Source organism: Astatotilapia calliptera, chromosome 2 (assembly GCF_900246225.1).
Source record: "Astatotilapia calliptera chromosome 2, fAstCal1.2, whole genome shotgun sequence".
Taxonomy (NCBI): domain Eukaryota; kingdom Metazoa; phylum Chordata; class Actinopteri; order Cichliformes; family Cichlidae; genus Astatotilapia; species Astatotilapia calliptera.
The window spans coordinates 35,134,913-35,149,864 of NC_039303.1; the positions used below are offsets into that span (position 1 = coordinate 35,134,913).

The 14,952-nt window shown below is 41.2% G+C and overlaps 3 protein-coding genes and 1 non-coding gene across 4 annotated transcripts; 2 read left to right on the forward strand and 2 right to left on the reverse strand.

Annotated features, from left to right (window-relative positions):
* The first annotated feature begins 477 nt into the window (after positions 1-477).
* On the forward strand, positions 478-5,168 carry rpl39 (ribosomal protein L39). The gene is made up of 4 exons (XM_026146013.1): positions 478-503; positions 890-995; positions 1,309-1,412; positions 4,956-5,168. The coding sequence occupies exons 2-4, from the start codon at positions 993-995 to the stop codon at positions 5,002-5,004; spliced, it is 156 nt and encodes a 51-aa protein (XP_026001798.1). The 5' UTR covers positions 478-503; positions 890-992; the 3' UTR covers positions 5,005-5,168.
* LOC113009628 (small nucleolar RNA SNORA69) lies at positions 3,623-3,757 on the forward strand. The gene has a single exon (XR_003270219.1). It is a non-coding gene; the product is annotated as a small nucleolar RNA SNORA69 (small nucleolar RNA).
* Positions 4,609-7,431, reverse strand: sowahd (sosondowah ankyrin repeat domain family d). The gene is made up of 2 exons (XM_026145993.1): positions 7,108-7,431; positions 4,609-6,971 (listed from the first exon to the last, which is right to left on the reverse strand). The coding sequence occupies exon 2, from the start codon at positions 6,855-6,857 to the stop codon at positions 5,889-5,891; it is 969 nt and encodes a 322-aa protein (XP_026001778.1). The 5' UTR covers positions 6,858-6,971; positions 7,108-7,431; the 3' UTR covers positions 4,609-5,888.
* A 27-nt stretch (positions 7,432-7,458) lies between these two features.
* On the reverse strand, positions 7,459-14,683 carry pttg1 (PTTG1 regulator of sister chromatid separation, securin). Its single transcript, XM_026146002.1, has 6 exons — positions 14,569-14,683; positions 12,888-12,975; positions 12,654-12,784; positions 12,480-12,576; positions 9,517-9,675; positions 7,459-7,555 (listed from the first exon to the last, which is right to left on the reverse strand). The coding sequence occupies exons 2-6, from the start codon at positions 12,973-12,975 to the stop codon at positions 7,473-7,475; spliced, it is 558 nt and encodes a 185-aa protein (XP_026001787.1). The 5' UTR covers positions 14,569-14,683; the 3' UTR covers positions 7,459-7,472.
* Positions 14,684-14,952: the final 269 nt, after the last annotated feature.

The window sequence follows — 14,952 nt, forward strand, 5'->3', positions numbered from 1 at the left end:
GAGGAGGGATAGTGGATATACTGGACATGGAATCTTGAATGTGGAGGTGCCAGGCAGAAGGAAACATGGGAGACCACAGACAAGATTTGTGGATGTAGTGAGTGAATGATCTTTCTGAAGAGCTGGCCAGGTGGCAGAGATTCAACCACAGAATGGGGTGTGTACTGTCCTTAGTGATACTGTCTGCTTGCCTTTTCTCTCCATGATGATGGCACAGATTGAGTCCAGATGTGGGAGCTTCATCTCAACAATGTGCTTTGCCATTTTCACCACTTGGTGAAGATCTTTCAGAAGTGCAGATGGCATACCACACTGGTTCACCATTTATCAGGATGGATTCCAGTGTACTCCTGTTAGAAGTTCAGTTTCTGAGGAGGCCTGGCCTGCTGAGGAGTATGCTAGGAATAAGATGAGACGGAGGCAGATGAGCTACCATGGCAACCCCTACAGAGACCATATGAAAGAAGAAGAAGAAGAAGAAGAAGAAGAAGAAGAAGAAGAAGGTCAAGTAATGACTAAAACCTAGACTTTAGGATTTTAAAGCAGAGTACTCTGCTTTAAAATCATATATTGCAATTTTATAGGGAAAAAAGTTAAAAACTGGAAAGTATATCAGAAATACATTAACTCCTGTGATTTTGTGTTTCTTGATCAATTCAGCTATGGTGCTCAAAGACTTTAGATGCTTTAGATGCTCTGTGACCATATTGGTGTGAAGTGACTACCGGGTAAAACTAAAAAAAACTGAAGTCAGTTATCCTGTTTTTTAGTTCAAGGCTCCGGCTCTGTGTGAACTATCTCTGTGTGAACTATCTCTTGAATGAAAGGCAAACCGTTAAAACTATGACATGTACTTCCTCTAATGACACGTTGGTGTCGCTGTTTGTAGGACGTGGAACAGTTTTTTGGACGCTTATTGGTCAAAAAGCCGTGGCGTCACTTCTCTCGTTCTTTTCGACCACCGCCATAGTGGGGAAAGGACTGTGGAGAAAATGGTAAATAGAAAATCTACAAACATCCGAGCTAGCATGGCTTATTAAAGTTCCCCGAAACCTTAAGCATTTAAAACTAAAATTATTGTCACGATAACAATGTGTATGTTATACGAAAAAAATGAGATGGAGCATATTAAAAGTGCTCAGTGATGCTAGCCGGTACGGTGGTTCTGCGCATGCTAGCGGCCAGCTTGTTTATTTTAGCACTGAAAGCTTTAAAAAATTAGTTTTAAACCAGAAGCATTTGGTTAAAGATGTATATACTTGGTGTTTTAAACGATTGTGCTAATACGGTGTCTTTTACGTCTTCCAGTCGTCCCACAAGACTTTCAGAATCAAGCGCTTCCTCGCCAAGAAGCAGAAACAGAACAGGCCGATTCCTCAGTGGATCAGAATGAAGACCGGCAACAAGATCAGGTGAGCTTACCATGACTGATTTTACCTGCCCTGTGCATCTTGTAAGGCCGAGAGCTGACGGTATACGGGTTCCCACATTTGTACACGTTATTGTAGTCATGTAATCCACCTCTGTTCAGTGCTGCAGGCTTATGAGAACCAAGACAGAAAAGGGAAAGATGATTTTTTTTTTTTTTTTTTCAAAAAAAAAGCTGTAAAGTGTCTAGTTTCAAACATTCTTTCAAGCTGCATATGACCATTTAAGATTAGTATATTTATTTTCATCATGTCTCCCCCACCACTGGAATCCTCTGCCTCATCCTTCTCACCCATAAACATGCTTATTTGTTCCCAACTCAGAATCCGTCAGACCAGATTGAAAGAACGTTTAAGTAACATCAGGTCCATTAGAACCTATTCCGGTCAGCTGGTTTTCAGGGTTTTCCATTGGGTCATAGTACCTGATAGCAGGTACTTTTTCAATACGTACTTCGCCAGGGTCCAAGCGATCTGAAAAAGCAAACAACCCCACACATATTAGGTGGCGCTGTAATAGAAAACGAGTCACCCTGATCAGAGTAGGTACTAATGGGAAAAGGGCCAGTCACTTTTTAGGTTTTATACCTTTTTTTAGGACTCCTTGCTGTCCACATCAACAGCTTTGTCAGTCAATGTAATCATTTGATTGTTGTGTCCTGCACATCCCTGCTTCCTTTATTTTCCATTTGTGAATTCATCAGTTCTCTGTAATCCAGTCATAAGGCAGGCAAGGGGAGAGGAGAGATTTGAATACTCTTGCATGAAGTGCGGCCTCATTGCCGTTTAAGGAGAGAAAGTTTCTAGTTAATAATAAACTTTAAATAAATCATTTAGTTTTGCTGTGGAAAAAGTAGAAGTGTATGAATATATTTAATATTCTGTAAATAAATAAATAATGATAATTCACTTAAGTCCCGTTCAATGCTAGATTAATTTTATTGTAGCATTTTAATGCATATTGCAGCCATTGTAAAATGAATGTATCTTTGAAGCTTATAATGACCCCGTTGAGGCTGCTGTAGCTGGTGCAGCAGTAAGTGATGTAGCTGATGTTGTTGGTGAACTTTGATATCACACTGTATTCTAGGGCTGTTCGATATAACAATATATATCGGATGACGATGTAAAAACGTCTATCGTTTCATTTTACGCTATCGTTTGTTTCGTGGTGTCGCAAAATAAACTGTTTACAACAATATTTTTTCATGGTTTTGATGGTCACTGTAGTGACTATATTCATTTGTTAAAGTTCTCTCTTTCTCTTATATTTAATATAACCACACTACAGACGGACAAGCGACTGTTTTTATGCGTTGTCATTATCAACAACGACGGTAAAACCATCGCGTGTCCGCTTGTTTATTTTCCACATAAACCTTTTCACAATAAAGCTCAAGATCCTGTTGAGACTTTTCAAAATAAACCGAATCACGTAAAAGAGTATGCAGAGTATTTACAGATGAGAAGCAAAAAAAGAGCCGTCAGGTGCTAAAAAATAAACCTTAGACTCAAACGTTAGAACAGGCTTTCCCCCGCAGCACGCCGTGTAATAAATACTCACAAAGCAAACGGCGGCCGTTACAACTTATGTCTAAAAATGTATCGTTTCATGCATCAGTTAAAACACTCGACTCCAGCTACATGACGCGCAGCTGGAAACACTTCACGCAAGTCGAGCTGCCCGAGATTCACAGAATTTACAGAAAATGTTAAATTTTCGTGATTTATATCGTTATCGGGACAATATAATTCTTATATCGGGATATGAGATTTTGGTCATATCGCACAGCCCTACTGTATTCCTAATATTTCTAGCACAGTGTATATCATCGGAGATGCCTTTAAGCCTCTTTTCCCCTTGTTGCAGTGGTTTTGAATTTAACTTGTAAATTTGGTGTCGAAAATATTTGTGCTCATGAAATTTCCTTAAAGGTGGAAATCAGTAATTCCACCGTGCGGGTTGTTAAGAGTACTGCAGGGAGGATAGATTAATTTGAAAAGAACTCCATAATTTCAGGTTTTTGTGATGTCAGCGTTGCGATTAGGTGGTTCACAGATGGCTCAAATCTTAGTGAAGCTGAGTGTCTGTTTAAATGGGCTGTCAACATTCAGTTTCATTGCTGAGCTGCACGTGTTATCAGGAAGTGCTGACGCACCTGAGTGTAATTGCAGGGAGGAACATCATCTCATGTAAAGCAGGTCTGCAATTGCAGCACTTAGTTACAGTGGAGTGCTGTCATTAACCCTGCTGAGAGCATGTTTCTGCTGCAGAGCTTGTTCTCTCACTTGCTGTGCCGGTGATGAGGAAACTCTGTAGCCGAACACTAATGACCGATCTGCTGTTCTTTGGCTCCGTCATCTTGTATAAACTCTGTGGATGCCATGATTGCCATGAATACTGCAGTGATTTAGTGCCTGTAAAAAGTGACATTATTTCTAATTATCTCTTCAAAGGGGAATTTAAATTCACTAAATCACTATAGGGCTTTGTATTGATTTATAATATTTATCACACTGAAGAATACACAATGTACATGCTGTGCTGGAGAATCTGAAACTAGACGCACATCAAACAACTTTGCATACTCTGAACCCGTGAACCAACGATTCATTTGAATATTTCCTTGGTGTGGAGCATTATTAAGGAAGCTCTCACCACTCAATAGAGACTGTTAAAGCTACTATTTACATGGTTTTGACCACTTAAATTGTTGTAAAACCATCTTAGTGTTTTGAAAGCTCATGTGATGCAAGAGATCTGACACCATGGGAGACTGTTCTCATTACCCAATGATTTGTGATGGACTAATCCTTGCTCAATGAACATTGGATGATCCTCCTTTGACTTAAAAAAAAAAAAAAAAAAAAGAAGACCACAAATAATGAACTTTTAATATGATCTGAAACTGGTTGTTGAGCCCAAAACGTAATCTTGCAAGGCTTTACTGAGGTCACAGACGTTTGTCTTGAGTTTGAAAAAGACCTTTAGTCTTCTTGTGAGCAGAAAAGTACTCTCCTTGTGGTCATTTAAAGGATTGCAGGTTTAAGGTACTTAGCTTCACTTTTCAGTACCTGAAGCATTTTTCCACGTTTTATACTGTCTGCCTGTGAGTTTGACTTTTGTGAAAACTTGCATACCCCCATTTTGCACACACATAAATTAACTTACCAAAATAAATCTCTTTAAAGGTATACATTTATTAGGAAGAGCACATGGTTAGGTGCATTTAGTAATCCATTAAGTGTTCCACGGTGGCAGGTTGTACTAAAATCACATTTATTAGCTACACTGGTGTTTGTTTTTCCTGCTATAATAAGCTCCCCCCAAAAATTCAGTTTATTTGCAGTTTGACACCAAGTAAAACCATCAGCAACAGAGATAATATTAGCCTTTTATGTTTTTGTACAGAGAGGTTTTAATTCTTTCCACTCAGGGTTTGACAGCGTGACAGTTTAATAGTTTGCCAACATCAGAATCTCAGTGTTTTCCTCCTGACGGATTTATTTTTTGTTCTTTCATTTTAGGTACAACTCCAAGAGGAGACACTGGAGGAGAACCAAGCTTGGCCTGTAAACATGAGGCTCTGTGGATCCCAGCATCACAACATGCGCCAGGAACTCCAGCTGATGGACTGACTGCAGGGGACAAGCCATGTTATCTGGAGCAGGAATCATTTTGTACAGATACTCTGGTTATACTCATGTTTGACAATAAAAGATCATTGATCAAATGTGAAATGCTTGAGTGGCGTCTTTTTCTCTCCCGCAAAGTGTTTACTTTTCTCAGGAAAATCAAATATGTAGAAGCTGCCATGCTGACACAGCTCGGCAAAAAGAAGCACTTGGACTGAAAGGGGGTTTGTGTTTGACCACACAGCTAACACTCCTGAATCACAGTTTCATGGAAAACTGTTCACTTGCTGTTTAGTGTGAATTTGACTTCTGACTTTGTAGTCTTTGGAATAAATACCAGAGGTATTAAAGGAAGCCTCAATAAGCAGCAGGATGAACTAGGAAAAAATGATTTCAGAGCTCATACACTGCAGGGAAAGCTCCTACACAGCCAATTACTAATATTGGAGTTGACACAAGTAGCGCAAATGAGTCTGGGCAGGAAGCGGGAAAAGTCCATTAAAAGCAGCTTATGAAAGACAAAGTAACACTTTAAAGTTTGGCTATTTTACTGAAATTTCTTTAGAAATCAGTCATGTAAACACTGCTGGTCTTGGATGAGTGAAGCACATCCACCAATATAAATGGGTATTTTGTTTCTGGAAAGCATACTTGAAAAACTGCACATTCTTGCTGCCTTAACATTTAGCTTGATCTTTACCGCTTGAATAGTCACCACTGCCTACAAACTAGCCTCCTTTCACTGTCTTCACGACCCCTTCTGAAACTAACATAAAAATAGTGGAGTGATGATGCACATATTGGAAAGTATGTGTCATCCCCCACTCATGTTTTGCTTCCAAGCAAAGGAGGAAAGGAGGGCAGCAGCTTTTTTAGAGACCCAAGCCTCCAGCCGCTTCTCCTCTTAGTCCGGTCAAAGTGCTTCACTTCCTCTGCCTCCACAGCATCGTCCTCTTCACATGCGGTCAAGTTCACTGCGCCAGCGCAGTTGTTGTTGCCGTTCTTGTTGACGTTTTGCGTGCATCCCCAGCTGTGCTCTTCATCCCAGGCCCCCAGCAGCTCCTTCATCTCCGGCGGGGCGTTTTCCCTCAGATACTGCCAGGGCCTCTTTCCGTTGTAGTCCATTGCGTCCACGTTGGCATTGAAAGCTCCGACCAGCAGCTTGATGACCATGTACTGACTGTGCATGCTGGCGAGGTGCAGAGGCGTGAGCCCACCGCTGCCCTTCAGGTTCACGTTCACGGGGATGCCCTCGCTTTGTGCGTAGCGCAAAAGTTTGATCAGAGTCTCGTCCTGTCCCCTCTTGGCCAGCCAATGCAGGACCGAGTAGCCGCTGATGAAATCCTTCCTGGTTAATAGCTGGGGGTCCTCTGAGATAAAATCCATGATGATTTCATAGCTGCCCTCCACCGCTGAGAGCATCCACGCGTGCTCCATCGGATACAAAGCCCAATCCGTGTCCTCCTCGCCGGAGCGGCTGTAATTCTGCGAGGACAGCACGCTGCTAAACCCGCTGTTGGACGAGTTCCCCAGAAGCAGTTCCTTCAGGTACTTTTTACGCATAGCGGGTGTGATAGACTCCCTCTCCGGAGCGGCGCTGTCACAGACTTCTTGCTGCCTCTGCAGCCTCGTCCTACGCTGGAAACCCCCGGGCACTGGCATGGGCATGACCTGCATGCCGTATCTGGACACTCGCTCCACAACGGTGCCCTTTTTAGACCCCCTGCCGCCGTGGGCGTCGGTATTGCTGACAGCTGGTTCAGACATAGCTTCATCCGAGCTGCGCCCAAGCATGTCTGAATTCTTCTGCAGAGCTCAAGGCTACTTCCTTTTTATTTAGACAACACCCGAAGATATGTCAAATTATAAACATGAAACCATTTCCTCCGCTTGACTGGACTCGGTCCCCTGTGTAAGGGAGGAAAAAGCTCTTTAAAAACATTTCAGCTAACGCGATTATTGGCGAACACAGAAGTTCCTCATTTTGCCATGTTAAGAAGCCAAACCTACGCTTAAGTTTCCGTCTAAAACGGCTGCCACTCACCTGTTCTGCACTCAAACCGCACACACCGACTCTTCAGGTGTGCCACCCAATAGGTGATCTAAAAATCACGTAACACGTCACGAGTAATTTTAACCGTTCATCCCCCAAAAAGTTACGTGACGCAGATTATTCTTAGTCTTGCAAGAGGAACCGAGACAAAGTCCACTCATCTCCCAATAGCGGGAAACCCTCACATGACCACTGATGGACTTTAAAAGCAGGAAGTAATATCCGGCATACTTTCATGGCCAGTCACCAATTATAAAGTGGAGCTCCAGCACATAAAAAACACCATGCACGATTTAAAAAAACAAAAAAACAAACAACAACTTTATTTCAATTAAAAGCAGACAAAAAACACAACTTTAATCAGTATCAGGTTCTGGAGGAAGCTCCACTGTTAGCTCCTCGAGCGTCTGAAGAAAGGCATCCAGCTCCACACGGCAATCTGAAGAGAGATACGGGGAATTTAATCATACAGAAGGTTAATGATACCTGTAGTTAATTATACCAGGAGATTCAAACTTGCACTTCAGATGCAAAGATACAATTACAGTTGCTTGATAAAAGTAGTTTTATTTGAGGGCTGCATACCATTTATAAATCCCAAAGTCCTAAATTGTACATCTAATCCATTAGAGCAGAGGTTGAGAAATTGAGAAAGTAGAGTGTCAAATTGAGGGCCACATAAATGCCATGTTTGTAATGTCTCATTCCAGAGTCTGTTTATAGTGGCAGCTGTCACTTTTGTGCTTGTGTGTAGTTTTAACCGTTTTTGAGGGGAGGTTTCTTGACACTAGGTGCACTTGTCAGAGTTGGGAAGATTTAATTTGCTACGATGGAACAGAATTTAAATTTGTTTTTACTCTTGCAGTTAACAGCCATCACAGGGTACGCCATACTGCAAGACAGAACCAACATGATGAGATGATTTCGGGCTGATAGGAATTAAACTGCTTTCCAGGAAGAAAGCTCTGGGAAAACCCTGTTTGTTTTAGAGTGACGGACAAGAGAGCCCAGGGGTGACACTGAAGAAAATGTATTAGTCATATTTCCCAAAGGCTCCTGAATCATAGCTTAGGAAGGCACTAATATCATTGCCCTAATTTTATGTTGGGCAATACTGGCCCTGCTGACAGTAGCGTTTATGTCAGAGGCTGGTATTTGGTTCAAGTCATCAATTTTGCACAGGTAAGAGGCAAAATGTATTCAAGTGTAAAAACCACCAATGCATCTCCAGCATTACGTGAAGTGAAAATGAACTGTACAGCCACATTTCTTTCCTCGTTGGGCCCCTTGTACTACACAGAGCCCAGCCCTGTTCCCTAAGGCATGATTTGAGCTTATACAGGCAACTTCAAACTTCCCGAGTTTTCTGTGTTATGTCACCATGGTAACTTATGCTGTAGAGCAGGTTAAGTCTGTAGCAAATTCTCTGGAAAGTCATCACCATTCCTGGAAGACACCTTAGACCTGTGATAAGAATCTGCATTTGTCACAGGTTCTTAGGATTTAAAATTTATTCCTCAGTTACCGGTTTCCCTTTGGCCAATAAAAACCATTTCATTGTTCTATAAACAGTGATCTAAGAAAAGGACACCTAATTTTAATCAAATTCACTTCTTACTTCCATTCATCTTTTCAGACTGTTCAACACCAGAGCTGCCACAGAGACTAAAAAGCCATCTCGTGCACATCTAAACATTAATTTAATAACAGTTGCAGTCTGTTAAATTCTGCTATGCCTTAAAGACAGCTGTGATACTGTTTGTCTTAACTGGCATTTATTATTCTCACCTTTCCTTCCTGGCTGTAATAAAGCAGTCATTTCAGTCTTGTCCGATTTAGACTACTGCAGGAAATCCACGTTGTTACTTATGATTTGACCACAAACCCCTTTTAAGCCATTTACATCATAGCCTTTTACGTAACCTGATGTACACCTCCCGAGAAATGCAACTACACCTCAGGCTGACCTAACCTGCAATGACCAAATTATGTTGGAGGCTACGGTGTATGGTTGAAAGGCGTTTCCGGTTATGTCGCAAGTTATGACAGATTTCCTGCAGTAGACCAAATCCGGGATTACTGACCAGAAGTCCTTAACACATTCAGGGTTTAATGCGCTATTGTGCCATGCTTCTCTCACACCTGTATTGTGCGCTTAATCTCCCCCCCCCCCCTTCAGTTTTATCTTTCCCTGCAAAATCAGTTGCTCTGCAGCCAGCAGACTTATCTAAAATAAATAAAGGAAGCTAGGAGAATGACTCATTTAGGTGAACTAAACCTTACAAAGCTGCTTTGTTAGAGTGCAGCAATATGCATGATTATTATTAACCACTGCAGTGGTTCTTTGAATAAACCAGGTGCTTGAAATAGGGTTCTTTGCCCCTGACCAAAAGTTGATACCTGAATGTTTCAAAGTCACAGCTGGTGGGTTTGGGAGTGGTGCCAGCTCTTCAAAGTCATCCTCACACATATCAGGTACTTGTGAGAAACAGGCGAGTCCAGGTAAAGCAAGTTTACTTAGAGGAATCAAGTCTTCAGGTACGTCATACCTCAAGTACTCTGGAAATGCAAATAGAAAACAAGGAAAGGTTGTTGAGGAGATCCATGGAATTGAAAATTTTTACCTTTTGTTAAGGTTACAAGCCAATACTTCTATCACAAAATGGGACAAGTGGTTTCCAAATAAAGAACTTTGTGTTGACAAGATTGATTGTTTGATTTGTAATTTACAAACCAAACAATCAATCTTGTCAACACAAAGTTCTTTATTTGGAACACAGTTCTACAAGAAAGATAAGTTACTGAGAAAGTGGTTGTGCTTAAAGTGCTGCACTGAGCTGAAATTTAAAACGTCAAGATATTTTAAATGAAATTTTACATTAAGTGCCTCAAAGGCTTCAAACTGAACAGCTTGATATATTATGGACCATCTTCCATTGCAGTCACATGCCCCTCAGATGGTCAACTCCAAATGCAGTATTGCCAGCCATGGTCTTTCCACACTCATGACAGTAAATGCACTGGATCATGTTGCCAGCTTTGAAATTTATACACTTTCCCCATTTTACTATCAGCGGGCTCTGGCTCAGTTGATCGTATGTGGCTAATTATCTGATGCCATCTCTGGACTAGTGTTAGACAGGAAAGTTATCAATCGTTCTTTTCATTTTTTCCCCTCATTGCCCACAGCTATAGTGGGGCAAAAAAGTATTTAGTCAGCCACCGATTGTGCAAGTTCCCCCACCTAAAATGATGACAGAGGTCAGTAATTTGCACCAGAGGTACACTTCAACTGTGAGAGACAGAATGTGGAGGAAAAAAAAAAAAAAAAATCCATGAATTCACATGGTAGGATTTGTAAAGAATTTATTCTTAAATCTGGGTGGAAAATAAGTATTTGGTCACCTCAAACAAGGAAAATCTCTGGCTCTCACAGACCTGTAACGTCTTCTGTAAGAAGCTTTTCTGTCCCCCACTCGTTACCTGTATGAATGGCACCTGTTTGAACTCATCATCTGTATAAAAGACACCTGTCCACAGCCTCAAACAGTCAGACTCCAAACTCCGCCATGGCCAAGACCAAAGAGCTTTCGAAGGACACCAGGAAAAGTATTGTAGAGCTGCACCAGACTGGGAAGAGTGAATCTACAATAGACAAGCAGCTTGGTGTGAAAAAAATCAACTGTGGGAGCAATCATCAGGAAATGGAAGACATACAAGACCACTGATAATCTCCCTCGATCTGGGGCTCCACGCAAGATCTCATCCCGTGGGATCAAAATGATCATGAGAACGGTGAGCAAAGATCCCAGAACCACACGGGGGGACCTGGTGAATGACCTGCAGAGAGCTGGGACCAAAGTAACAAAGGTCACCATCAATAACACACTACAACGGCAGGGAATCAAATCCCGCAGTGCCAGACGTGTTCCTCTGCTGAAGCCAGTGCATGTCCAGGCCCGTCTGAAGTTTGCCAGAGAGCACATGGATGATACAGCAGAGGATTGGGAGAATGTCATGTGGTCAGATGAAACCAAAGTAGAACTTTTTGGTATAAACTCAACTCGTCGTGTTTGGAGGAAGAAGAATACTGAGTTGCATCCCAAGAACACCATACCTACTGTGAAGCATGGGGGTGGAAACATCATGCTATGGGGCTGTTTTTCTGCCAAGGGGACAGGACGACTGATCCGTGTTAAGGACAGAATGAATGGGGCCATGTATCGTGAGATTTTGAGCCAAAACCTCCTTCTATCAGTGAGAACTTTGAAGATGAAACGAGGCTGGGTCTTCCAACATGACAATGATCCAAAACACACCGCCCGGGCAACAAAGGAGTGGCTCCGTAAGAAGCATTTGAAAGTCCTGGAGTGGCCTAGCCAGTCTCCAGACCTCAACCCCATAGAAAATCTGTGGCGGGAGTTGAAAGTCCGTGTTGCTCGGCGACAGCCCCAAAACATCACTGCTCTGGAGAAGATCTGCATGGAGGAATGGGCCAAAATACCAGCTACTGTGTGTGCAAACCTGGTAAAGACCTATAGTAAACATTTGACCTCTGTTATTGCCAACAAAGGTTATGTTACAAAGTATTGAGTTGTGTTTTTGTTATTGACCAAATACTTATTTTCCACCCTGATTTACAAACAAATTCTTTACAAATCCTACCATGTGGATTCATGGATTTTTTTTTCACATTCTGTCTCTCACAGTTGAAGTGTACCTCTGGTGCAAATTACTGACCTCTGTCATCATTTTAGGTGGGGGAACTTGCACAATCGGTGGCTGACTAAATACTTTTTTGCCCCACTGTACATCCACTTCTACTGGGCCTAAGCTACTCAACTTTTTTTTTTTTTTTTTTTTTTTTAAAGTTGGACCATTGAGAAATTAGGACGCATGTGCGACCAAATTGGTTGCACTCTAGAGCCTTGTATATGTCTCACCCACATTTGTATACATGTGGTCAATTCATGAATACAATGCTGTGTTTTCACTACTAAAATTGCCTCAGTCGACTGCTTCCTTCTTTGGTCTTGGGGGGAAAAAAAAGAAAAAGAAAAAAAAAAAGTGTAAAACCTTCATTAAAAATAATTTTAAAACACATTTTAAAAGCCACATCATGGCCTTATTCAAGTACACCCGAATCATATTTTGATTTCACAAGTTTGAGGCAAACCTTCCGATTACTTAACCAAATCAAATTAGCTTCAAATGAAAGCATAAACTTGTGCTACAGTGCAGCAGCATTTTAAAATTGACGGGTCAAATATGCAACAACTTTCCAAATTCTGCCTTACTGTTTTTGCCCTTTTAAAATAACCACCAAGCAGAACTTGACAATTACAACTTATAGCATCAGTTACCTAGTGGGTCATAAGAGAACAACTTCTCAGTTTCTGGATACTCCACATTGGCTTGAGGTGCATTTTTGGCTTTTGTTTCCTCAAGGCAAACTGGTGGCTGTGGCAGAGAAAAATCAAATAAGTCAGAATACAGCCAAGCATTTAGTGTATACTTGAATAATTATATAGTCCAACCTGTTTTAGGAGTTTCTTCTCTTGTTTGCTGATGGCAGGGGTCGAGACTTTTACGTTAAGGCAGCCGAAAGCCTTACGTCCAGATGGCAAGGGGGTGCTGAATGGTTTTGTAGGAGATTTGACTAGTTTCTCTGAATGCAGGGACAAAAATGTTAACGTGGCACCTATGCAAACGTTATCAGTGTTTCAAGAGCAGAAAAAAAAGAAAGTCGACCAAAGACATAATTTTCATACCTGGAGCAGACTGAAGCCGCTGCCTCATTTTCTGTGTAGGTGCATGGAGACCTGCATTTTCCCGCTCTGCAAAGATTATATTGGCCATCTGAAAACAAGAAGACACTGGCTACTGCAGCTTTATGTAGGGAGAATTTCTATAGCAGTGTTTAATACATTACAGCAAAGAGTGCCTCTTAACAGGCTAGCCCTTTTCTTGCTTTTGTCATGTAGTACTAAACTGAATACAATCAGCATTTGTATGTGTGTGAATGAGACTTTCCCCAAGTAAAGAGTTGGGTGAGCATCAACTCCTAATAGCCAACTGCTTTAAGTTCAGTACCCTTTTATGAATACAGTGCTGGAACTAATGGCAAGTTTGGCAGCATTACAGGCTACAGCATTGTTGCAGCAAACATAATATGCTTCTACTCATCATACCTTAAAGACCTCTTAGCACCATATTTCAACAATGCACTTCACTCCCAGAGTGCAGGCTTAATTTCAGTTCCTAGAGTTTCCAGAAGTAGAATGGGAGGCAGTGCCTTCAGCCTGCTCGTACTGAACCAGCTTCTACTTTGGGGTCCGGAAACTGACAACAGCTCTGTTAAAAGTTAGGTGTAAATCCTTTTTCTAAAGCTTCTAGTTAGAGTTGAGGTGACCCTGAGGTTCTGCAACATACATCAGATTCATTCATCTCCCTCTAAACTTCCAACAAGTTGCAGCAGATGGTTTCTAATGCAATTATAATTCAAACCAAAACAAATAAAAGTCTGCAAAATAGAATGAATTTGGAAAGTAAAGCACTGAAAGGAAAGACCAAAACAAATTGGTAAAACTAGTCAATTTATTTTAGCTCAGTGTAATGAAAACAGTGAGGCCTGCTGTGATGTACAGTTTGGAGATGTTAGCAAAGGAGGTGTCAGGGTTATTTTCCCCCCACTGGAAGTGATCTGGATGGACAGGACCAAATGAGTATATCAGAGGGACAGTTCAGATGGAACAATAGAGTCAAAGTTATAAGGCTGAGACGGTTTGGATACTTGCAGAGGGTTGGTTTGACAGGGGAGCATGACAGGGATACTGAGATTGTTGTGGTGGTCTTTAAAAGGGAGCAGCACAAAGAGAAAACACTTTGGGACAATTTGTTATTTACATTAAATTTCAAGTAACTGCATAGCTCGGGCGGACCCTTTTAACCATATGATTGAAAAACAAACTCAAATCATTTTCCCAATCAAAATAAAGAGTGCTGCCTCCTAGCGGCTTTTCTTTTTAAAGGAAAAAAAAGAATTTGTTTGATAAAGTAGAAATAATATAGCATCGATTAACATTAGATGTAGTGTTCACGGGTAAACTCATTAAGGAAATGAGTGACTCCTTGTCTCCAGTTTATGCAAATACATACGAGTACAAACTGATGTTATTGGATGCCAAACAGCAACACGTAGTAGTAAGTTTAGTAAAGTTAAGCAAAACACTTCCACCATAACGAATAAAACTTCTGGTGAACAGAAAAGGTTGATTTTGAGGTAGTCTTAAAACAAAAGGGAGATACAGAATCAAAATGTTGCTTTAGTGCGCTAACTAGCTAGCACGCTAGCTCACGTCATTGACAAAGCGTCTTCGCCATTTAATAAACTTACCGTCGCTGCTAATAAAGTCAACATTTGCTTTAACAGACCGTTAACACCAACATTACCTCAGTCCTCTGTGATAGTCGCCGCTAGCTGCTCCCAGATCACAAACTTGTTTTGGTACGAAAACTTGTACAGCTACTACCGCGAATCGTTTTTAAATTCACGGTCCACCTCCCATTGGTCGATGTAGCACACATGACTTGAAATGGGCGTTACGCTAAAAAAATAAATATCTGCCAACAGAAATGCTTTAATATTGCTATCATATTTATATCATGCACGGCACATATTTATAATCATGTATTAATTAATGGTAAAACAACAATAACCCTAAATCAATTACGTATTTAGGAAATACAGCCCTGATCTTTATTTGGAATTCGTGTTAGTTCTCACGTAAAACCCATAAACATTACTTCCCGTGCTTACATACATCTCCTAAGTGT

Coding starts and splice junctions, on each gene's coding strand:
- rpl39 (XM_026146013.1), top strand. Junction 1,413..4,955: donor AAGACCGGCAACAAGATCAG/GTGAGCTTACCA, acceptor CTTTCATTTTAG/GTACAACTCCAAGAGGAGAC.
- sowahd (XM_026145993.1), bottom strand. CDS start 6,857: ATGCTTGGGCGCAGCTCGGATGAAGCTATGTCTGAACCAGCTGTCAGC.
- pttg1 (XM_026146002.1), bottom strand. CDS start 12,975: ATGGCCAATATAATCTTTGCAGAGCGGGAAAATGCAGGTCTCCATGCA. Junction 12,577..12,653: donor AGAAGAAACTCCTAAAACAG/GTTGGACTATAT, acceptor TCTCTGCCACAG/CCACCAGTTTGCCTTGAGGA. Junction 9,676..12,479: donor GTTCTCTTATGACCCACTAG/GTAACTGATGCT, acceptor TTGCATTTCCAG/AGTACTTGAGGTATGACGTA.